The 25686-nt window shown below is 38.5% G+C and overlaps 1 protein-coding gene across 3 annotated transcripts in view; it reads right to left on the bottom strand.

Annotated features, from left to right (window-relative positions):
* Akap9 (A-kinase anchoring protein 9) overlaps positions 1–25686 on the bottom strand; it is a 123964-nt gene that overhangs the window by 18258 nt on the left and 80020 nt on the right. The window contains exons 22-34 of one of the 3 annotated variants that reach the window (XM_075956379.1): positions 21700–21862; positions 20246–20458; positions 19002–19040; positions 17438–17670; positions 14405–14524; positions 12279–12455; positions 11534–11638; positions 9056–9208; positions 8567–8749; positions 5431–5494; positions 5226–5317; positions 3944–4030; positions 962–1046 (exon numbers count right to left, since the gene is read on the bottom strand). In XM_075956379.1, coding sequence (XP_075812494.1) covers positions 962–1046; positions 3944–4030; positions 5226–5317; positions 5431–5494; positions 8567–8749; positions 9056–9208; positions 11534–11638; positions 12279–12455; positions 14405–14524; positions 17438–17670; positions 19002–19040; positions 20246–20458; positions 21700–21862 — 1714 coding nt within the window. The remainder of the gene's footprint in view (positions 1–961; positions 1047–3943; positions 4031–5225; positions 5318–5430; positions 5495–8566; positions 8750–9055; positions 9209–11533; positions 11639–12278; positions 12456–14404; positions 14525–17437; positions 17671–19001; positions 19041–20245; positions 20459–21699; positions 21863–25686) is intronic. The other 2 variants (XM_075956380.1, XM_075956381.1) reach the window with 2 other exon arrangements.

Below are 25686 nucleotides of genomic sequence, written 5' to 3'. Positions count from 1 at the left end.
CTGACATGGGAGGGTAGAGACAAGAGGATCAGAAGCTCGAGATCACCCTTACATACACAAACCTGGGGTACTTGACCACCTCTCAAGAACTAAATAAAATACCTGGCATTATCTAATAAATTTGAAGATACATATCCCATGGCCTAGTGATTCACTTCCTAGGAGGCTGGGAAGGTGTCCGTGTGTCTTAGAAATCTCAGAGGACTGTCTGTAGCCCTGACTCCGACAGCTAACAGCAGAAATGACATACACAGAATTTGCACATACAGTTATGGAGATAACTCTCCATAGCAACAAAAGCTACCTTAGAGATAGTCACAGAAACTTGGAAGGATGCCATATAAAGGTGAAGAAACAAGATACAACATATCCACAGATTGATAAAGTTCAAAACTAGGAAAACTTTATAAACATATACAGTCTAGGAATTTATAAAGTAGTAGGAAAACTAAAGAAAAGAAACAGGGAAATGATTACCTTAGTTTGTATGGAGGAGCATGTGAGGGTCTCTTGGGGAAGTAATGTTCCCACATACTCATTTTATAATTTGTTATAGTGTGCATCTGAATTTTGTAATTTTCTGTATGGATGCTATACATTACATTTTTGTAAGCAGAGGATTCAAAATAAGCAGCTACTTTTATTGTGGATTCCCTTTTATTTTAGATAGATATCTTAAGTGGGTCAAAACACTTTTCTCAAAAAAAATAGTTTTACAATAAAGAAAATAAACCGATGAGCTGAACCATATCAATGCAGTGCCTGTTTATCTTAATGAAATAGAGCTGTTTAAAAACAACCTGACAATCATTAGTCCTAATACTAAGAATATGGACTATTTCCTTTGTGTCTGAAAACGAAGAGAAGGTGCCTGAGCCGCAACAAAGCTTGTTGTTTCTGAGGGCAACAAAGCGAATGTTTTCAGCTGTCTATGGGATCACAGCACCTGGCATGCACCCACCTTGGCTTGCAGTGTCAGCTTCTTCTTCTCTGCTCTGGACACATTCCATAGACACTTGATACTCAGTGCCCTGTAACATAGGAAACTGAAAAATTAAGTGAGGAGCGGTGTAGAGACAATGGAATTACCAACCAGGAAGTCTGAATAAGAAAGAATGGAACCTACATACTAAACTTTTTTCAGTAAGATTTCTCTCTTTTTTTTTTTTTTTTTTGGTTCAAAAAAGTATCTGTGAGGGTCTGTTGCAGACAAAAAAGTATCTGTGAGGGTCTGTTGCAGACAGACGGACCGTAACCTCTAACTATCGCTATGCATTTTCTAGAAAACAGGAACATTCTTATTTTTATTACTTATTTACTTACTTGCTGGGTGGGTCTGTACCCGTGCTTGTGCCTAGTGAGCCTGTGGAGTCAGAGGACAGTCTGTGGAGACTGGTTTTCTCCTCCCACCCTGTGGGCTTCAGGGGTCAGACATCTGAGGTCATTAGGTTTGGCAGCTAATGCCCTTAACTGTTGAGCCATCTCTCTGGTCCAGAAACATTCTACACAGCCACCATATCCTTAGCAAGAATAATTAACATTACTACGCTATCTAACACAGGGAACTTACAGAAATTTCCACCAAATGTCCTCAGAAAAAAGAAAAGTGGTACCAGCCAGTCTTTTGGGACCTTGAAACTTCTACAGAACACAGGCTAATTTGTCCTATGTTCTTCAATAAAAAAAAATCCTATTTTGTACTAATTTAAGTCAAGGCTCTTGATCTCCTCAGCTAGCTTCCTGCATTGATAACAGCCCACACACCTGGAAACAGCACACTGTCAAACAAGGAGGCTGACAGCATCGTTTAAGCTCCACTAGCTTTAATTATGCATGCTGCTTTCTCGGTATCCAGCACTAGGAAATTTCATCCTTTGTCCAGGGTTTTATTTCATGAGCCCTGCCATAGTCACAGCACAGAACTACCTCAGCAAAGACTTGTCTTGAAATCATAGCTTCTCCCCAGCCTCAGCTCACGCAAGAACTCATATCTGTTCTTTATCACTACAATTTTATCATTTTAAGAAAGTTTACATAGCATACAGAATATTGAGGACATCAATAGCTTGTCTTTTAGCTACTGAGCTGTGTTCTTTTTTTAAAAAATTTATTTATTTATTATGTATACAATATTCTGTCTGTGTATATGCCTGAAGGCCAGAAGGGGGCACCAAACCCCATTACAGATGGTTGTGAGCCACCATGTGGTTGCTGGGAATTGAACTCATGACCTTTGGAACCTCTGAGTCATCTCTCCAGCCCCCTGAGCAGCTTTTTGTATTCTCTTCTTAAGAATTACTTATCTTTTACTTTATGTGTATGTGTGTGATTGTGTGAGCTCATGTGCCCTAAACCATGCAGGATCCTGCAGAACCAGAGAGGGCAGTGTATCCCTGCAACAGCCAGTTCTCTTAACTCTTAACACCTGAACTATCTCTCCAGCCCCTACTGGGTTGTAGTTCATTGGAAGGATGTACCACAGCTGGTCCATTTCCCATTGGAGGATAAATGGCTTGCTTTTAGTTTGGGAACAATTACAAATAAAACTTATGAATACTTATGTATAGCTTAATATTTTTTTTTTTAAAAAATGGTTCATTCCCTTTTATGTGTGAGTGTTTTGCTTGCATGTATACAGCATGTGTGGTTGGTACAAACAGGTTGAAAGAGGGCAGTGGAGCAATGGATCCTTTGGAAGTGGAATTACAGATGGCTGCGAACCACTATATGGGTGGTAGGAAGAGAACCGGGGTTCTCTGCAAGAGCAACAGGGGCTGCTAACTGCCAAGCTGTCTCTCCAGCCTATACATAGGTTCTTAACGAGATTCAGGCTTTCATTTCTGTCTGATTTGTGGTGTGAGTGGCTGCTAGGCTGCATGATAAAGCATGTGTAACTAACTCCCTAGCTGCCAGAATTGCTTTCCTACGGCATTCTTCCCGCATTATTGCATGATGCAGCCTCTCTGCCTCTCCATTAGCACTCACTGTCTGTGCTTTTCTGTTTGCTTCTTAATTTAAAGGTAGCACAACAACAGTGCTGTGTCCTTCCCACCAGGAGCAAGCTGACATCACTGCTAGACTGACTGCTTTAGCTCAGAGTTGTTGGGGAAGCCACCTTGCTTGTAGGGCGGGGGCCCCTGAGGATATTTTTTACTAATAAATACTGTGAGTGTGCTCCCCCCTTCCCTTCTGCTTTCCTATTCTCCGCGACAACTTCGGTTCTGTAAGTCTTTTCCTAATTAAAGCTGAATATTTTATTATAATTTCTGTCTGCCGTTCATTTACGCTGCTACAGAGAGGTGTGTGCAGGGTCTCTCCACTTTACAGTGGAAGGTATCTTCTGGAGAGGTATTTCACAATTACGCAAATATCATATAACAACATTTCCACACTAACTTTAGCATCCATCACTGTTCGATACTTGCTAAAAAAATCATGCTTAATAAAGAATTCTTTAATTAAATGGCTCCTTCTAGAACATTCTACCATGCTATTTTAATTTATCTATCGATGAATATGATCTCAGGAATTCTTTTTTTTCACTCTGCTTCATAATCTATCAATATCATTTAGTTGTTTTTTTTTTAATCTTTTTTTCTTTTCTTTTCTGGGGGTGGGGTGAGGGTGGGGCATGCATGTGTGTAGGTCTCCCCAGGACAAGTTTTGTCACACAACACCAGGCTAGTAGCCTTGAATTCAGAGATCTGCCTTTCTTTGCCTCCTGAATGTTAGAATTAAAGGTGTCTGCTATCTCACCCAAATAGTTTGATAAATTAAATGTTTGGCCAGTAAGAAAGCCTTCATGTCAGCTTCTCTGAGCTTTTTACACATTCTCTTTATTCTATGAACAGTTTGTTACTGAAAACCAGGAGATTCTAGGTTTCATCTTGTGTCTCCCATACTCCAGCCCCAGAATTCCCAGGTCTCCAAGGAGCTACAATACCTTTGAAGGATCCTGTCCATCATCATCGGGAAGGTCCGCAATTGAAAGCATCTGTATGCCCTCGGTATGGACAGCTCTCAATAATCCCTAGAAAATAAAGTATCAAAGACAAAATTATGACTTCAAAGATTGAAAAATAAGACATGCATAGTCAAACAAGCACTCCATCAACCTCAACTGAAGACAAGAAACTGGACCCCAACATTTCAGATGTCTGCTTGCTGTGGAGTGGTGAGTGAATCCTAACAGTCTGTCTGCTCATAACTTGCACTTCTAAGTTCCTTCCTCTATTTGGCCAACACACTCGTTCTATACTTAGTGATTAGTCACTGATTTGACCAAAAGAAATAATGTGGGAAAAAACTTGCATTTTGAGACTGCTTTCATGTTCTTGGCGAACAAAAACATGGAGAATAAAACTGGGTTGGTTACCCCCCCCACGCACATACACACACACACACACACACACACACACACACATACACGTATATATACATACACATATGGTGTGATACTGCTCCACAAGAGAATGATTCTCAATGTCATGTAATTAAGAGTTTAAGGGTGAGCCCAATGCCCTAACAAAGGACCACCCTCTCTACTTATTGTACAGCACACTAAGTGTGGTATGGAAAGGAATGAGGAACTTGTCTTAAATTTTTTGTAAGGGAAGAAGGTGATTTTCGGACTTAATGGACCCTGAACAAACAAACCCACAAACAACTGCATTGTCCTAAGCTCACAGGTTATTTCTTTGGGTCATCCATTGCTTTCAACATACTTGCTTCAGCAGGGACTGCAGACTTTGTGACCAAAACTTACACATACACATACTGAGTCAGTGTCATAGAGGGGTTACAAGGGAGAAACAGGGAGCACAGTTTAAAACTTCATGTTCAGTTTAGCTCGTAAAAGTCAATTACATGAGAAGTGTAAGGAATACTAGTATTGATTACATTCTTTTTCTTAACGGTAAGTCTGTCAAGCTGAGTGGTGCATAGCTCTAAATGACCTCAAAGCAGTCAACTGACTTGATCACATGGTTAGGAAAATCTGACTGAAGGCAGGCTACAAGAGGTGTGCCAGAAGAATCATCTGGACAACATTCAACTGTAATATCTATGGAGCTTAAGAAATGACGTGAAATAGATTTCCACGGATACTTTTAACTATGCAATTCTTTCTTTGTAGAGGACCTTTCTGTGTAACTTCAAGCTGACTTCCTTGTTCAGCGTGGAGATGACACTAGCTAAGCTAACTAAGGGGTTTTTGTCTCCAGTACCTTCACTACCTTTGGAACTACAGGTGAACTTTCACATTCTTCTTGACATTCTGATGCTATGTCAAATGCCTGGTCCAGTTCAGAATCAGAATCTAGAATTAAGAAAACAGCCTCTGTAATTACACATGTGCATGCACAGGCAAAGCAACAGTTTAAAACAAATATTATTCTATTTGTTTAAATATTCCAGAGTTATGCAGCTTACCACTTGAACATGTTTCTCTAGTTTGGTGAGCATTAGAATATGTCATCCCAGGAGTGGAGGACGCCTAATTACAGAAGACAAGAACAGAAAATACACGGCTTGAAAATCAGACCCAATGACTCATTCATCTATTTTCTGATATAGTTAAGGGAGAACCAGAGACATCAAACGATGAACACAGGGAGAGCACAGTTCATGCTTCAATGCTCATTTGCACTGGAACAGGAAAATCAACCAAAGGCCTCAGTTTCCAAACACTTTTTTACACACTATGATCAGATTACAAAGTAGTGAGGTTGTATTATACGTTTTTGTTCTCATGGGATCTTTGTTTCTGTTTAATACACACCTTTATCACAGAGTACAGATTAAAAGCATCCTCTCAACCAGTTTTCCAAAGGAGGCATAGGTAAAGAAATGATAGCAACAGAATTTTTCTTTAAATTCAAAACAGGCTTTTCCCTCTATCACTAATGTTTAAGGTATAGACCTAGGGAACTGATTGAGAGGAACTGAAGATAGGTAGAACAAATGAATTAGGAATTATTTTGGTCATCTTACCAAAAGCTTGCCATCAAACATTTCTGTCTTTATAACTGGCTAGTTCTTTGTGAGACATTGATTCAGCTCCCAGAGCTTCATGTTCATCCAAATGTTGATGGTCTCTCTCTCAGCACTTGTGTGAGGGAGACTGGAAAGAAACCATCAGTGGCTGCCCAGAGCACTCCTAACTGTGATGCACATTCACTTAGGATGACTGATACACTCAGAGGACAAATGGCCAGTGCTTGTTAAATCAGCGAGGATGTTTTCAGAACCATCACTTTATATGAAGATAATAAGAGCATTTTCTGAGATAATATATATGTATATGCATATACATGTATGTATATGAATGTATATATTCAAATACTTCATTGGATCCAATAATTTCAAATTTATATCTTATTTCACATAGAGTGCCAGTCTTGACTAAGATATTTTTTAGATGCTGAAGGTGGAAAGTAGTCTTACTGCCATTTTAATATTTAGTACACATAGTAAAGTGGTTCCAAATGCTGGTAGGGGAAATCCCATACGTAAAATTATTATCCTTTGCAATAGAAATTATTACAAACACTGCATTTCTATTACTTTAGACTGTAAACAACTGAGAAACTAAAATTCTTTGTATTATATTTTGTATAATAAGAATCAGCTATGGTTTCAGATCTTTACCTAAGAAGACATACAGATCTCCAACACATTTTTTTTTCTATGAAAAATGAAATCTCACCAGGTATACAATTTCCAAGAGCTAATGAAGTTCCCACATTAATCCAGTGAAATATTAATGTGAATCACTTCTTAAGAGGGATGATGACAAAGCATATGTACTAGAAAAAAATTAAGGCAGAGAATCCCACACAAGTCCCAGAGAATACAACTTAAATGTAATATTTTTTATATTTCTTCTGTTTCAGTGAATAACTTTACTGATGGAACAGATATCATATTTGAAGACCACAGAACATAGTCTGCACATGTTACTCTAATGATAATAATTAGAGTTTAACAAAATTTAATCTGCCTATAGCTTTTGTTCTAGTGTAGGGAATTGCATCTCATACAGTACGTAAGCAAATTAAGAGCCTAACATGGGAGTAATGAAACAGCTAAGCCTCATGCGGCCAATCATGAGCAGCTGGGCTCCAGGCAATCCATCGGATCACCCCAAAGCCTTAGCCACAACCTTTCAAGCCCCCACTGTATGTTACTTGGGACTTCTGTCTGTAAATAACCCCTGCTGTCTCAGAGTGGAACTTCCTGAGCCTCTCTGAGTGTTACAAAATTCACGAACCACAATTCACAATCCAAATGAACTAAAGCCTATCCTTTAGGAACAGCGTGTTCTCACGAAATCTCATCATATATAAGTTGCTTTATGTGAACCAAACACCGGGGTTATCAATCAACTTAATGACCAAAGGTAAAGAGTTAATAGAAAAAAAGGGCCAACTGGAGTAGGAAACCAATCAACCCTGAGCACCCTGACTCTGAATCCAGAGCTAGTAAAAGAAACATGCCCTGGATCTGAGACCTGAGCCAGGGAAAGAAACATCTTTATCCCTGAACCTAGGACCAAAGAAACATTCCCAGACTCTGAAACCAGTTACAAAGAAACACATTTTGTCCCTAGAAACAGAGCCACTAAAAGAAATATGCCCTGGTCCCAAGATTAGAGTCAAAAGGGCCTTGGAGACTGTCTTTTACCTCCTTCCCTCCCTGACAGAGGCAGCTACTCTCCTGGACTCCTTCCCTAATAAATCTTTTTCTCTAAAGAGTCTTGGGTGATGATCTTCATCTGTGGTGCAGAATATAAAAACCTAGCTGGAAAGTCCCTTAGGAGACTGTGCTAAAAAACCTTGCTGACAAGTTCCCTTGGGGTGGGGGTGGGGGTGGGGGTGGGGCTGAGCAAGGCTGAGCAGTAAAGGTAACAACGTTTGGCTGAGTAGGAGGAGATTTCTACTTTTCTGCAGGGGCTTCTGCTTCAGTAAAGTGTTTCTTGGGTCAGAGAAGAGGCTGCCGATAGCTCTGCTAGGACATTCCCTTAGGGGAACAGGGCAGAGCTCAGCTGTAGAGGCTCTCCAGGACAGGAGCAGGATGCTAGATCCCATGGGGAGACCACCCCCCACTGCACCTCAGCTTCAGGTAGCCTGGCCTCCTGATTTTTCTCCAGACCTGAGCTGTCCTATTGGGGCTTTAAGTATAGCCTGGTTTCCCAATAAGTCAGGATATTTGCAGCTCCAGAGCTGTAGCACTCACTTCCCTACAGTTACCGAGACTATTTAAGTAGAAAGAAAAAAAAATCACATTGAAAAGTAACCATGCAAATCTAAAAATCTTAGCGGCTTCTTTCTTTTTCTTTGCCTTCCTGAGTTTTCTCAGTGTCCTCTTCTGAAGGTTTCTGCAGCTCTAGCACTTTCTCTTCCACTTCCACTTGTGTTCCTTATAGAAAACTAAAATGCATTTCAGGCCCTCACCTCTCCAACTCTGCTATTCTCACAGTTAATGTGGAGACATCCTGTCAGATGATCTCCATTCTGTCTCTCTATCCTTTCTGCTTCGGATGACAAACAAATCTGAAGTGGCACACCTCCTTATCTGTTGTTGCAAGTTTAAGCTGATGATGGACTTTAGCCAACTGTTCATTTAACTGCTCAATTTTAGCGTCCTTTTCTTGTATTATTTGTGTGAATTTCCCAAATAACGTAGGCTGATCTGGAAGAGGTGTAGGATCAGATTCTTTCACGATAAACTCCAGCTTTTTCATTTCATCCTAGGGACAAAAATAACTCATAATTATATGATCATTACATGTTATTTTTCAGAACATTTCCTTAGTTAAGTCCCATAAAATATAGTGTGTATATAATAAAATTAAAATAAGATACTGTATTTCAATAATTCAGAAAATATTTTGATAAACAATCTCAAATATTTTTATTCATGACGAATTCAATTGTCTATGTTGAGCAGTAAATAAGTCCCATTCAATTTCACTTGCTTACTAATGTTGCTGCTAGCAAATATTTATGAAAGTACGAAGTATTAAAAACGTGAATTGCTTTTATAAGCTAATTACCTGATACAACTTATTTTCTTGCTGGAGCTCTTGCAGACGGGTGGTGGACTCCTTTCTTTGTATTTCTAGCTGCATGTGGAGCTCCTGAACCTCGTCGTTCTTGTTTTCCAGTTCTTCTCTGAATTGCTCTAATTGCTCTTCTAAGTTAGAAATCTTTAGAACAAAGTTATCAGAGAGGGAAAAGACAAAACCCAGATCATACAAATGCTACTGTCAAACAGAAAAGAGTTCTATTTAATTTACAAAGGATGTATGTTTAAGACATGTAAATGGCAATAAAGGAAAATGGTTTTCTAAGCTGTGTTTACCTAAGCATGCTCAAACTATGTTTTTCTGTTTTGTTTTTCGAGACAAGGTTTTTTTTTTCTTTTTAAATGTAGCCCTGGCTGTTGTAGAACTTGCTGTGTAGACCAGGTTAGCCTCAAACTCAAAGATATACCTGCGTAGTGTTGGGAATAAAGGTGTGTGCCACCATACCTGTCCTCAAACTACAAAAAAGATTTTAAAATTATGTGTAGATGGGTTTTTTGAGGATAGTAACAATCATTTAACCAATTACTTTATAACTACTTAATAGATGTTTAATGAATGGATTTCCACATGCCTATTTAAGTGATGACTTAAAAGCAACTTAAGATACAGGTGGGCATTTAGTTTTCTGTGGTGCCAGGAATCAACCCAACATTTTATGCACCCCAGACTAATCCTCTGCCATGGACTACTTCTCTAGCCTTTTGAATTAATGTAGTATCAGTCTCTCCACATCAGTTCTTGAATAAAGAAAAGTGATTATGCATAAAAAATGCTCTTTGCTTTCACAAAATAACAAACCTAAACAAATAAGATCTTTTCTGATAAATACCTGTCAGATGAGCGGCCAGTAGAAAGACCATGCTATTCTAGAAAGGTTCTTTCAACTCCCTCATCTGCATAGACGTCATCATTTGAGTTGATATCTGAACATCATTTTGGCTGTTATCTAAACTATTTCTGTATCTTTTAAAGCTTGTTTTAACACTTCTATATTATTTAAATCCAACAAATATTTGAAATATATTTAATGTCATAAAAAATTATACTCAGGAAAACATGTAAGTTGAACAATTTTAGGCCTGGCAGATGGCCCATTTGGTAAAGCAGTTGGTGCGCAAGCATGAGATCTACTGCGTCCATGTAAAGTCACCAATCATGATAGCACATGCTTGGAATCTTAGCTCTAGGGAGGTAGAAATGGGAGGATCTCCAGGACTCACTGACGAGCCAAGTCCAGTCTAACCGGTGAGTTCCAGGCCAGAGAGATGCCCTGTCTCAAAAACACAGAGGCAAGGATGGAGTTCTGGGGATACGACTCAGTGGTTAAGAGTACACACAGCTCTTACAGAGGACCCTAGTTTGGTCCCTAGCACTCATGTTAGGTGCCTCAAAATGTCATGCAGCTCCAGTTGCAGGGCAGTTATACCCTTTTCTGTACTCTGGCTGGTGGACACAGATTCACAAGCACATATCTCATAGAAACACACACAATTAAAAAAAATAGAGATAAATCTTGGAAAAATAAAAGAGGTGGACAGGTCCCGAGGAATGATTCCAGCGGCTGAGCTGTGTTTCTACACAAAGGTGCATGAGAGCATGCACTCCTACACACTTTTGAGAGGTCATATCCACATCATTAACATGTAATCCAGAAAGAAAACTTTTGAATATATTATACATGAAGTAGGAAGCTGAATTTGCTTTCGTAACAATAATGAATTTTCTCTTTTAAAATAGGGCCTAACTATGTTTCTCAGTCTGACTGGGAACTCCAGGTCCCTGTCCTTGCACCCACCTCAGTCTCCTGAGCAACTGGGTTGTAACACCATTCCTAGACAGATGATTCTCTTCAAGCACGGGGTCCAGAAAAACAGGAGGACTCTTATTCTTCCTGCTGTGGTGGCTATTGCTAGTATTTGTGATGATGGGGAATCCCAGGTGCTTGCACAGGCTGGGCTAGTGCGCTCCAACAGTGAGCTCCATGCTCAATCCCAGTTACTGTAACTTCGACCCACTATGTTAACAACATGCTTTACTTATGAAGGAGGGCAATAATCTCTCGGGGAAATAGTTTAAGTAGTAAGAACTTCAACAACGGAAGCTGGCAAAGACGTGGCAGAGCGGCAGTGACAGACTGCGCACATTGCGGGCAGCAGCAGAGAGGCCCCACACTACAGCTCTCTATTCTCCTCTTCACTCAGGCCACAGCAACTACACTGGTTTCTCTTTCATCTAAATGTCTTCCTGCTTCAAGGTCCTCTTTCCATGAACACTGCTTTATTCGCTTATCTGTTCGGATTATAATCTCCAAGGTTAGTCTTCAAGGCAGTGAACTGAGAACCAGGGAACTTTGCTTTCAGACAATAATGCCCTTCTGTTCAAATGATACTTTCAAAGTAATTGATGTAAAATAATTCAAACCACATTTAAACAGAAACTCCATACCTCCTTTTCCTTTCTGTCAATAGCATCCCGTTCAGCCTGCAACTGAACTTCTAAAGATAATCCAGGCTCAATCTCTACACCTCCAGACTGCTTCTGGTTGTTTATCTAAAAAATACATTAGGAACTTTTTCAAAACTTTAGACATTACCCTGACAACTCATTACAACATTTCTATTTATTTAGCAGTAACTCTATTTCTCCAACTTAAAAGGGGGGAAATTCTACATTTGAAAATATTCAAAAAGGTACATGTGTTCAGTCTTGAATGCATTTTTCATAAATCAAACACAAACTGCTGATATTTAAAACTCAATCTTCATATAAAACGAAAGTCTCTTCCCATCTGCCTGATATTTAAAACTCATTCCTCAGATAAAACAAAAGTCTTTTCTCAGCTGCCTGCCTCCAAGCTTTCTCGGTCTATTCTTCTATTCACTCTGCTCCTGTAGAATAATGGGAAGGACTTCATTACATCTTAGTCTGGGGTCAGGCTAGAGTCTAAAATTTAGCTCATGGTCATAATTGACAAGTAAAATTGTAATGAACTCTTCTAGCTTAACTAGTCTTCCTGTATTGTAATACAAGGAATTCCTGTATTGTAAGACAAGGAATGCAAATTATACCTGGAAGGAAAACAAACAGACAAACAAACTGAGTTATGAATATACACTGTTTCACAATGTCGAAAGGTAACACCACTCTGTAACTATGTGAGGCTGTCACCGAGCTCACGTGGTCCGCGCACCTCTGCTGTGGCCTCAGCACTAACAAGCAGGGCGTGCTCCAGTTCCTGCCTCCGGCACTGCAGCTTCTCTATCTCGGCATCACGGTCCTGCACGTCCCTCTGCAGCTGCTCTTTGCACAGCAGCAGCTCACTGCACTGGTCTGCTTTCTCTTTGAGATGACCAGTTAACTTTTCAATCTGAAAATAGAATGAAAAGTGTTTTTAAATGTACGGCATTCATAATTATTAATTATTTATTTCTTAAAAACTGCTTTCTGGGGCTTGAAAAGGTATCTCAGGGGTAGAATTGTGTAATACATGCAAGGTCTCAGGTTTGATCCTCAGTATCCCCCACCAAAAACAGGGATTTTAAAATATGTTACTCTTATTATAAATTAGGATAGCAATGGCCATCTCTACCAAAAGTGACATTTTGTATACTGATAAGACTTGGCAAACTAGTACAAAGAGAAACACTATTGCTTCACAGAACTCATTTAAAAACATTATTTCTCCTAAGATCATCATGACTTCATCCTGGAATAAAGAGAAAAAATGCATTTTGAATAATGTGAATTATCTAAAGGCTAATGATGTAATAAAGATGGCAGACTTGCAGCTCACTTGTTGCCTTGCTGTTAGGTGAAGAGTATGTCCTAAAGTCTTTTGCATATTTCATTTGGGAAGAATTATTTGGCAAAGGTTTAGTCTGTACACTCTCTGGGTTAGAAGAGATGAGAAAACATATACGAAGGAATCTGAATTTCTTTAAGTGGTCCTTCTCTGCCCAAAATAAATAGCAATTGTTCCGAGTCTTATCTTTTAGGACTGATATACAGTATCTCAAGTGTTGAACAACAGAAATGGGAGAATATAGGAAGGATTAATAAGACAGTTTATGGACATACTCATCAAGGAGGAAGTACTAAATATCCTGACCCCAAAATGATAGGTGTAAAATAAAAATTCATTAACATGATAAAAGGAGTGAATAGACAAGTTGAAGGATTATATGCTACATTCCTAAACATTCTGTTGCCCAGACAAGACAAGTAATGATCACACCCTAGAGCAAAACATACTGTAGGCAAATCACTTCCTGGATGGAATCCATAATCATCTGTTTTTAAATGCAGCAGAGGGTAAAAACCCAAAGACAGAGGAGCTGGAAACCTCCCTGGAGCAGATTCAAGAGAGAATGGGAGATTACATAGCTAAGAGTGAACGCAAATGACTTATTGTATTCATTCATGTCCTTGTGTGCGTGTTTGTTCATCTGAACATGTCATAGCACACACACATCCTTCAGAGAACCAGTTGCAGAGGTCAGTTCTCTACCTCCACTTCCCAGGAACAGATTATTTCCCTTGGCAGCAAGCGCCTTTACCCACTGCCTTAGGGCTACAATTGCTGCATGAACACCATGACCAAAAGCAAGTCGGAGTGGGGGGGGTACTTGGCTTACACATCAGCATTGCTGCTCATCACTGAAGGAAATCAGGGCAGGAACTCAAACAGGGCAGGATCCTGGAGGTAGAAGCTGATGCATAAGCCACGGAGGGGAGCTGCTTATTGGCTTGCTTCCCCTGGCTTGTTCAGCCTTCTTTCTTATAGAAGCCAGGACCACCAGCCCAGGGATGGCACCACCCACAATGGGCTGGGCCCTCCTCTATCCATCATAAGAAAATGTCTTACAGTCAGATCTTATGCAGACATTTTTTTCTCGATTGAGGTTTCATCCTTTTAAATAACTCCAGCAAGTATCAAGTTAACATATGTCTTGCTGACCAGTAAATAACCTCAAATCTCTTTTATCAGGAATGAGAATAGAGAAATGAACAAGGAAGTTTATTCAGTTGTGTAATACACAGAGGGGAGTAATTCCAAATTTCAAACTTCCTCCCCTACCCGTTTCCCGTATTGGTGTTTGAACAAACTTCAAACATGCTAGGTAAATACTCTTGAGACATATTCTCACTCCAATACAGTGCATTCTTATGGTTAACAGGTGCCTCATATTTAAATAACACTTTTTTTTGGATTTTTGTCATTGACAAAAAGAACTCACTTTTGGGTTTTTCCAAATACCTTGTTTTACACTCAAGATAAAATAAGTGCAAGGGAGGACACTATCAACAAGTTCTTACTTCTCTGGCTTGCTGCTCACTGCCAGGTTGAGGTCGAGGCACCACCTTAATTTGCTGCTCCAGCTTCTGTATTTCCATTTGGAAGATATCTCTTTCATGTTCCCTGTCCACTGTCTGCTCCTGAAATTTAATGACAATGTTAATAGTGATAATAGTGATGATGATGTTGATATTGGGTTGGGCATGGTGGCACACGTCCTTAATTCCAGTACTTGAGAGGCAGGGGCAGGCGAATTTTGTGATTTCAAGGTCAGACTGGTTTATATAGCAAGTTCTACACTAACCAGGACTTCATGGTAAGACCGTGTCTAAAATAAATAAATAAAATCAAAAAACTATATAACTTACGACACTATTATTTATTTAATTAATGATTATTGTGTCCACTAGTTCTTATATCCCTTTAGCTAGAGATTTAGAGATTATGGACTGATACATGAATACCCCAAACCACAAAGCTTTAAAAAAAAAAGAAAAGAAAAGAATTCTTTCCCACACAAAACTGTAGCATCTGGGTGGCTGATGGGGAAGTTCATCCAAATCACATTCTGTTTAGGGTGTGTCCCCCTGAGGCCAAGAAAAAAAGATAAAACATCCAGGTGCACCCCGTGCAACTCTCTTTTTGTTCCCTGTGCTCCTGGTGTTCGCTGGAACCCTGGTTGTGTGAGTTCCCTTTTTTTCCATTTATTAAAGCTAAATCTTTTATATTAAGCTGGTCTGGTTAATTCCAACTTATCGATCGATCACACCAATCAGGTGGCGACATCCATGTAGCCATCTTGCAATATAAAATACATCAAAATGGAATGTTGTGTGCCATGAACGTAAATTTGTCAGTTAAAAAGTTAATCTCACTTTTAATATTTAAAGTCTCCATTCAGTCTAGTGGTTGTCATTTTAGCTTCAGAAAACTTTTATATTCTTTAAAATTATTGATGATACCAAAGAACTCTGGCTAATATGGCTATCAATATTAAAATTATCAGAAAGTAAAACTGGGAAGTTTTAAAATATTTGAATACTTAAAAGTTGCAGTAAGTGCAATAATTCAGCAATAACATAATACTTATCTTTAAAATTAAATACCTATTTGTGAGAACTATAACCAACATTAATAATGGGAATAATAATATCTCCCGAGACAAGAGGCACTGTTCTACATCTGATCTTTTTCTCATGTTTCCCTTTAACTTAATGTTTTCAAATATAAGAAAGGAAGGCAAGAGGCTTGCACTCAGAGCTCTCCCGAATCCCAGTTGCATGTGCTTCCAGGAGGGCTGTTGTCCTGCGACACTGCCAATGATGGGGTTATCTTCAAATGCAAGCAGCTGCTTGAAAAGAGGGCTGTTTTCAAGGAATTGGGATGGCGTTCCCTGATTCTACACCCCAGCCTGATGGGGGTGATGGTGGGTGGTGGTGTTGAAGATTAATTTCTAGGTGGCATTTAGAACCCTATCTATCAGTGACCTATTGACACACCCATATTAAGCCACACTGGTTTCTTTGGAACTTTTACATACTCAGGGCTTTGAAGAGTCATGTGTTTGCCATTTGGAAAATAGCAATTTATCTCAAATCTCCCTAACTCTAACCTATTACATCATGCAATATTTAATAATCAAACCACATTGATTAACGCCACCAAGAATCTCCCCCCAAAATCTGGTTCCTGCTCACACACATCAGTACCAGCACCTTCCATAAACTGCCAGATGACTCCAGCACGCAGAACTGCATTGTGGGTACTTAGTCATACAGAATGCTGGAAGAAACCTGTATCCAGAAGCTAATAAAATTAGTGACTTTTGTTGTTATTTAAAAAATAAAATAAAAAAGAAGAAAACACATCTTTGGAGGTTATAGTACATTGCATATTTGGGCTCTTTAACAAAAACTTGAGTATTTCAAATTATTAGCAGTACTATCCTTTAAAATAATATTAAATGTAGAATAAGAACAAGATGAACTTGTACAAAGGAGGAATCTATTGCTAATTCAGTTTGAGAACAGGTAAACAATATAAATTAGTTTGCTTAATCCTATTCTAGATGCACACCTAAAAATACAAAATGTATTCCACTGATTCTCTGACAAGTGAAGGTCACTGGCTGCTGTGAGCAATCCTGTACACTGTGAAGATGTGTTGCTCTCACTGGGGTTAGGCAGGACTTCAGGACAGGGGAGAGAGCTCTCCGGGATAAAGGAGGGTGGAGAGAAACAAGATGAGCATGCCGTACAGAGTGACGTGGTAGGATGTAGATAAGAAATGTGGGCTGCACATTTATAATTAATAATAAGTCTGTGTGGTTACTTGGGAGCTGGCTGGCAGGACAGAAATATCAGCCTATACTGGCTTATGAAACCCTAAAGATGTTCTGTGTGAGAAGTCATGAGCAATGAGATTCTAGGTGAGAACGGCGGCAGCATGACCCAGTGCTATGTGCCACACCGGGAGCTGCGCAGGAGCAGCGGTAACTCTTGGAGTTCTTCTCTGATGTGGCTACTAGAAAAAGCTTAACTTTGAATTTGGAAAACAGAGCGGCTTAGGGTTATTCACAACTAGGAGTGCTTTTAATTTCTTTATAAAAATTATTTATCCATTAAACCTTTTTTTTTTTTGAGACACTTTCTCTGTGTAACAGACCTGGTTGTCCTGGAATTCACTCTGTATACCAGGCTGGTCTTGAACTCAGAGATCCGCTTGCCTTTGCCTCCTGAGTGCTGGGATTAAAGGTGTGCGCCAACACCACTCAGCTCATACTTAATCTTTGTGTTGCTAGGCATTCGATTCAGAGACTCCTGAATACTAAGCAAGCATGGATTGTATCACCAAGTTGTACCCTCAGCCTTAGTGGTCATCCAGCTACCCACCCAATCCATCCATCCATCCACCCATCCACCCATCCACCCACTTAAACACCTACCTGTCCCATTGTTAGTCGTCCGTCTGTCCACCCACCCATGAATTCATATCTGCCCATCCAACCAACAAAGACATGATTTCAAAATGTAGCTCAAGCTGAAGATACTTACATCAACAAATTTTCTCAAATTTTCTAGCTGTTTCTCCAGGGCTTGGTTCTGCTGCCTGAGGTCTGTTACTTCGGCATGTTTCTCCTGCTCCATTTCTATGAGCTTACTGATCTTTTCTTCAACGTCAATTTCGAGAATTTTAACTTGATTCTGGAGTTCACTGTGTACTTTTTCTGCTTGGCATTGTACTTGGAGCTTTTCTTTCATTAGCTTTTCTGTCTCCTGCAGAAATCCTGTTTGCAAATACGGCACAATACACTTGGGTAAATAATGATTTATGATATTATGATAATGAAGTCACAAACTACTACCTTTAAACTTTATCTTCATGAAGCAAAAGCTGAGAATTACTTTACATTAAAAACTAAATTCTTTTTTTGGAATATCAAAATACTCGTACACAAGAAAGTTAACTACTATTAGGTAGAATGAACGAAAATAAAAATTTCTATTACAGAAAGGTATTTTTGTGAAAACAATATAGTAAATAACAGAATAATCCATTTTTATGATTAGGGAAAGAACAAAGTTCAATTGAATTAATACATAAAACACTGACCACATTTTTAACCATAGGCAACACTGAGTCTATTCCAAAGCCAAAAGTCACCTTCATATGCATACATAATAAACCCAGTAAGCAAATACTGTAAATCTTTAACCAAGAAAAGGGGAACATAAAGAGGAAGGAGACGACAGTCAGAATTTATGATCAGTGTTAAGTTTTATTACATTAGGTCCACATCCCTGAACTACCTTTTCATGTTTCCATGTTTTGCAGCAAGGGAACATTACATGTATGGGACTGGTGTGGTTAGTGCATGAGGAGCACATTCAATTCCTATTTCCACTACTTTTCTCCTATGTGACATTTGATAAGACGGTCTTCAGTTTCATTATATGAGCAACTGGGGATGAAATTAATATGTGTAAAAAACAAGTGTCTGGGGGTATAAAAAGGATTGTGTGAAGATTAGCTGTTGTTATTGTAGGTGATAAAGTATAGACAGCAAAGAGAAAAAGAGAAAAGAACCTTCTAGAACTTTTATACTAACTGATGTGCCACCATTGTGATCAGATCTGGAATCTATAGAGAACATCGTTTCTAAAATAATATCACTATTATATGTTAGTATCAAAGTTAATCAGCCACAAAGCCTCTTAGTAAATTAACTGATTCATTTGGCACCATCAGCTTACCAGCTCTTCTGTTTGACAAGGAACATTCTGAAAAACCAGAGAGCTTAACTCATTCATAGAACAAAAATAGTTTATTTCTTAACGATACTCAACATTTCTTTTGAGATATCAAAATGGTTTTGGACTCTGTGCAAAAGCAGATGAAATAAGATGATGCTAACTATGAATCTCAGATGTTAATAGCAAAACAAAACGTTTTTATTGTAAATTAAGCTGTGTTACTGCTGAAAAGAAAACATTGTAAGTATGAAAGAAACACAACAGAGAAACTGCAAAATTAGAAATGTTAGTTGAAAACTGAGGGTCACCCAAATTTTAAGTTGTGAGTCTACCACCCAAAAACAGTGCATGCAACTGCACACACCTCCTCCGGGAGCTGCAGCAACTGCAGCATTTATTGGTCCTAGGAGAGTAAAAACAAAATTACAGTTATGTCTTCTACTTCCTCAAATATGATAATGCATAGCTGTACACATTAAAATGCTGACATCACCGGGTATCACTGTGTTACCCACAGTCTTTTGCAAATTTTGTATGTATTAATGAGACCTTTTAACCTTAACAATTCCAGCCCTGAACTTGAGTCAAACTAATCTGAGCCATCTTCCCCCCCCCACACACACACAAATGTAAGTTTTATTTCTAAGCAAGTATATAGATCCCAACTGTGCATTTAAAATCAAAGAGGGTGTGATAAACAGGAGTCAGAGTTCATGGTCACAAACACAGATATTCACCACTCAACAAGCTTTAAAATCAAGATGTAAAAATTAGCTATTATGAAGTTAAATGTTCTTTGACTCCCCCTGAAGGGGATGTCAGATATCTGCTGGGTCTCTGGGGCTTGCAGGCTCACATAGCCTACACCTGCTCATGACCAGCACCAGATCAGTGTTGATAACATTTTCATCACCTGTCTCCTGTAGAAGGAGCAGCGGGCCGCTTCAAGCCGCCAGGCTCACAGCCACCGGCTAGCTTTACCCAAAATAATTACACGGAAACTGTACTCATTTAAACACTGCCTGGCCCATTAGTTTCAGCCTCTTATTGGCTAATTCTCACATCTCGCTTTAACCCATATTTAGTAATCTGTGTAGCACCAGGAAATATCTAAACCTGCGTCTGTCTCAGAGAGGAGAGGCATGGCGTCTGCCTCACTTCCCTTCTTCCCAGCATTCTGTTCTGTCTACGCCGCCTATCTAAGCTGCTGTCCTATCAAAGGCCAAGGCAGTTTCTTTACCTGACCAATGAAAGTAACACATAGATGAAGACCCATCTACATCAGTCTCCTACTAAAAGAACTCTGTTGTATCCATTTCTAAAACACACAGCCTCATTACTTTCAGCTTTTTTCTTTTTGATAAGATGTTAGAGCATAAATAAATATCTTTTCCTGCTAAAAGTTAGTATCCTTAAAAGGCAAAATAGAAAATGATTCCATAAAAATGGCTAATAACTCATTTGCTTTTAAAGTATATTTTCTTAAGATTTTTCAAGTTTGTATATAAAATATATAAATAACGGCACTTAAGAGGATTGTCTGTCGCATGAGCATCTGAAGAAGAAAAATAGAAGAGGAACTATATGATACAAAGTCTCAGTACATACGCTGCTCCACTGGGCCTGCCATCTCTCTCATCGCCGCCTTCTGCCTGGACAGCAGCTCTCTCTCCTCCTGCACTTGCTGTTGCTCAGCTTCCAATTCTTGCAGTCTCTGGTTCGCATGTAACAATTGCTGCTCTAGATGATCTATCACATACGATTTTTCCTGAATTTCTCTTTCAAAAGCAAGTTTTTCATCTGAATATCCATCGATAATATCTACAAGACACAAAGCAGGAGAATGGAATTGCTTCTAATTTAAATTTATGATCAGGTTTTGTTTTTTGAGATACGGTCTCACTATTATACCCTATGCTAGCCTTGAACATTGTGATCCTCCTACCTCAGCCTTCTAAGTGTTGAGATTGCAGATGTGTGTGTCTAGGCCAAGCTAAGCATTAGGTATTAACAATAAAGACATCCTGTGAGCAAACTTTCTATCACTCCATCCTATTGAAAGCCTGCTGCTGAGCTTTACTGTCATTTTCAGTAATTGTTCTTGTTCACTGCACATAAACACGGAATCTATCTAAACTGTCTAGTACTTGTTATACTAAAGTACCACAACACACATATGCAGTTCAGTTTATCAAACAGACAGAAACAGACAGGCTCCTGGGAGCTTAAAATACAGCTTGTGAATTGGATCACATTTTAAATATATTAGAGAAGGTTGACATACAATTCTAAAAGGCCAAAACCCTCAATAGTCACAGAGACTAGTTAAAATACAGCTTGTGAATTGGATCACATTTTAAATATATTAGAGAAGGTTGATATAACAATTCTAAAAGGCCAAAACCCTCAATAGTCACAGAGACTAGTTAAAATACAGCTTGTGAATTGGGTCACGTTTTAAATATATTAGAGAAGGTTGACATAACAATTCTAAAAGGCCAAAACCCTCAATAGTCACAGAGACTAGAAGAGGGTTTTAGAGGTTAAAGTCTGTGACCACATTTAATAATGACCTTATACCATACAAATAGAAACCTTAGTTTCTCGTTTTTAAGGAATTATCTCAGACTCACCATCATCTACTTTTTAATCACATAACTTTTTAATGTTATCTATAATTCTATAGATTCTTTTTATAATGTGTGTGTGTGCATTCTTTTTTTTTTTTTTTTTTTGGTTTTTCGAGACAGGGTTTCTCTGTGGCTTTGGAGCCTGTCCTGGAACTAGCTCTGTAGACCAGGCTGGTCTCGAACTCACAGAGATCCGCCTGCCTCTGCCTCCCGAGTGCTGGGATTAAAGGCGTGTGCCACCATTGCCCGGCTCGTGTGTGTGCATTCTTAAATTTTTTTAACTGCTTAGGGAAACTCAGAGGACAAACTATAGCCATTTTTCAAAGTTCACTTTAAGTTAGACTGGGGGTTTACAAACCAGAATATGCATCCAAGTCTCTATTTTAGGACTGAAACATCTCCTGTCTCAGTGACCAGAGGCAAGGCACTTACTTTCGGCTCTATTCAGCTCCACAGCCAGCTGCTCTCTGGCGCTGGACTCATCCTGAAGTCGCTCCTGGAGTTCTTCTATGCATCTAAGTGACTCCTCTGCTTCCTGTTTTTGTCTAACCGTTTCACACACCAACTGGGTCTGTGTAACTTTCGCATGTTCAAGCTAAACCAGGAGGGCAAGAGAACACAAAGGAAGGTAAGTATTGGGAATTCAGTATTATTTCTTGTAAACAAGCAAAACAATAAAAAAGGATCCCAAATAAAGACATTAAATTACAGTCAAACACTTGCAGCACATGTTAACAGCAGGTAGGATAAGTCAAGGCAAATACATACGTTTGCTGTATGCCACGTTCTGTAAGGGATCTAGGCCAGTTTCATGGAGCTATGGAATATGCATCTGAATCTGACTTTAGATCAGTGGACAAACATTGTCATACAACAGGGATAGAGCTAGTGAGGCAAAGCTCTCTGTATTCCTACAGACTTCCACTTCAACATCTGACTGTTAACATCTTCAGTACTGACTGTATACTAACACATGGCATCAGAAACAAAATCACAGGACAGCAATAAATAAAATTGTAACACGTGTGTATTAAATAGAAGCATCATACTTTTGGAAAGAATTTGTAAAAACGTTAAAGCATCTGAAGATATTCAGCTTATGGAAAAACCTTGGACGACAGAAACATTAAAAATCTAGTGCCCTTCAAGTGCTAAGAGCATAAAGACTCATGGGTGGCAGAGATGGCAGACGGGACTGGAGCCACAGATTTGAAGCAGTAGGTAAATGGTCGCTGTTACTGGGTCAGTGGTGTGAACTCCCAAAAAAGGCAGTGACCCTGCTTGTGTCATCTGGCCTCTGAAGGGCTGTCCTCATCACCTGTCTTCATCAGTACCAATCGGAAGCTTTCAAAAACAAGTAGCTGCATGTGTCTACAGCAGAGCCACAGCAAGGCTTGGGGATCTTGGAATTTACATGTACTCTGTGAAACTCCAAGATATAACTACTAAGTTCTAAATTTAAAATACAACCAAATATAGTAGTTTCTAGCTTAGATAGAAGTAATGTATCATAAAACACATTAATATTAAAATAACTATATAATTCTAAAGATAGTAAAGATAATAAACAACCAATATATTAAAACAATGACATATTTAATTATATTAATAATGCATTCATATATAATACTTAATATTCTTTTTGTGCTTCACATCTGAGTACTATTTATGGAAAGACATAGACCATAGTGTCACTAAAGCTTACGATCACTTTAAATGAATGGTTCTCAACCTTCCAATGCTGCCACCCTTTAGTACAGTTCCTTATGTTGCAGTGCCCCCAATCCTAAAGTTATTTTCATTGCTACTTCATAACTGTAATTTTGTTGTTATGAATTGTAATATAAATCTGGTTTTCAATTGTCTTAGGCAATCCCTATGAAAGGGTCATTTGATCCCCAAAGGGGTTGAGATCCACAGGTTGAGAACCACTGTTCTAAGTAAAAGTCCAAAGAGCCACATGTAATTATTCTTGTTTTAATAAGACACTTAAAATATCACTTAAAACATTATTTCAATGAGAATTCATATGAAATGGAAAATATCACCAAAAAGGATAAAACTTTTATATAAACACATTTAATTGGGAAAAGGATTTATTCTTTTTAAATGCAAAATACATTTACTTAGATTGTAAAGAAACATGACCAGAAAGTATGAACTCATCCGTACACAAATACCTTTTTAAAGTTAGCTGCAACAGCTATTTCCAAAAGTATCCATCACTTCTGCATATGCACATGTAAATCTCTCCAGGAAACTAACTGTCACCTAATAAAAGCTGGAACTCTCTAAGAGTTCAGATTGTAACCAAAAGTCTCCATCATTTCTGCATATGCACATGTAAATCTCTCCAGGAAACTAATAAAAGTTGGAACTCTCTAAGAGTTCAGATTGTAACCAAAACAGGTGCATTTCTTTCCACATTTCAGGTTTATTACAGAAATTCAATAGAGGATTTAAACAAAATAAAATCCTGCTTTACATGAATGAACTGCCAAACCCTTGCTTTTATCTCTCATTTCACAAGATTTAAGCTAGTTAGCATAACAGTATACACAGAAATTTACAACAAGAACAAGAAAAAGCAAAACAAAAACTTTGAAGCAATAAAACAAAACAAAGCTATGAAACAAATTAGGATAACACACTGGGTTCGTACTTCACTGGAATAAAAGATCCTCTTCAAATTTTCATCTCAATAATTAAGACTTGAATTTCTTCCCCACAGGTAGAGCATGACTGATCCCTACCATGGGCAACAGCATGCAATACATATAAAAAATAAAATGAAATTCAGAGTTTTAACTTTTCAGCAAACAGTGTCAAAAAAAAGCATTAGTAAATATTCTGTCACTTTAAAAATTGTTAGTGAGGCAGCAAAACTATTCTTAAAATCATCTGGCACTGTAAATATTAGCTACGACTTATAAAGCCATGCAAGTCATAAAAATGCTAAATAGCCCATAGAGAATGTTCACAACATATTTAAAGATGCTATGAACCAGAAGTCCTGAACATGCAGGCATTTTTACACTGAGCATTTGATCTTAGGAGTGTTCACAAAATATACTTCATGTTAAAAGCTAAAAAGGTTATTTCTCTATGAAATTAAAAAGCTTATTAAGACAGAAAACAAGTCCCTGCGGTCGTAAAAAGCATTCAGAATACAAGTTCCCTTTACTATGTCTATAGCTATGGCCAATAGGGCTATCACATCCCCAAGTGGCACAGCAATTCCCTAGGCAATCTTAGGCAGCATAAAACCCATTTTCTCACAGACATTCACTGATTTTTTTTTCTTCTTATTTTGGACCAGTATTACAAACACACACTGTTAAGGACTGGAAAGCTCTTTTTAAATAGCTTGACTGGTACTGAAGAAATGTAATATTTAGCTTATTGTACTATCTTAAGTCAAAAGCAGTGAAGTTGTGGTCTGAGGAACAAATTTACCACTTCTGCCCACCTCAGGTGTGTGAGCAGTAATACCCAAGATAGTCAAACTAGTGTCTGGTCCAGTCACCCTCTATAAAGACAGTGACATTTTCAACTCATTACAGTGCACTACATTATTAAAGTACTACTGTATACTTACTGAATAAGGAGGGGTGGGCAGTGAAATTTTAGAAATAAGTTTTAATATGTGTCCATTTCTTTTGTGAATAAAATGAAAAATAGAAATGTTGATAATTACTGAGTTCTTTTCATCCAAATGTTCAGACAGAGGATAAGGATACGGCAAAGGTATACGAGATTCAACTTCATAAAAGTCTACCTCCTGTTCTTCCAATGAGGAGCCACTGAGCTGGACAGTGGTCAAATAGGTCCTGGAAGAATCCATTCTATATGAGGTGCCGAGCTTCTTCTGCTCCATCAGTTTTCTTTATACTTACTACATTAAAGTTCCTTTGAATTTATCAAGACATTCTATACTAGTACAAAATTTTCTTTAGTATTTACAAGTAAATTATAATTCATAGAAATACAACAACAAAAAGCTGATACAAAAATTTAGCTTAAAACAAAAAAACTATCCCACAAAATCCATCAAGTCAAAAACCAAAATAGAAGAAAACCCCCACAACCCAATAGTAAATGCAACAAACAAAAAATATAGTTCCAACTAGAATAATTAAATCCTCGACAAATGAAAAGAATAAAACAAGGATCTAATTAGCCAAGCAATAGAACTGTTCTCAGTATCCAATGTGTCTAAGGTAATAAGCAGGCCTTCCAAGAAGATCTTGCAGGCGAGGTCAGCTTGTAAATCTTCATGGCAGCACTTGAGAAATGCTGCTGACTTTCTCTAGCTCTTCCAGCCTCACCATTCAAAAAGAAAAGCTCCTCTCAACTGAGCTATTCAAATAACCCCACGCTGAGCCAAAGGCGGAACAGGCTAGCACAGAGGGTGTGGTT

This window comes from Microtus pennsylvanicus, chromosome 22, assembly GCF_037038515.1.
Source record: "Microtus pennsylvanicus isolate mMicPen1 chromosome 22, mMicPen1.hap1, whole genome shotgun sequence".
NCBI classification, from domain to species: Eukaryota; Metazoa; Chordata; class Mammalia; order Rodentia; family Cricetidae; genus Microtus; species Microtus pennsylvanicus.
The sequence above is the reverse complement of the archived record's forward strand: the minus strand, read 5'-3'. Positions and strand labels throughout refer to the sequence as shown.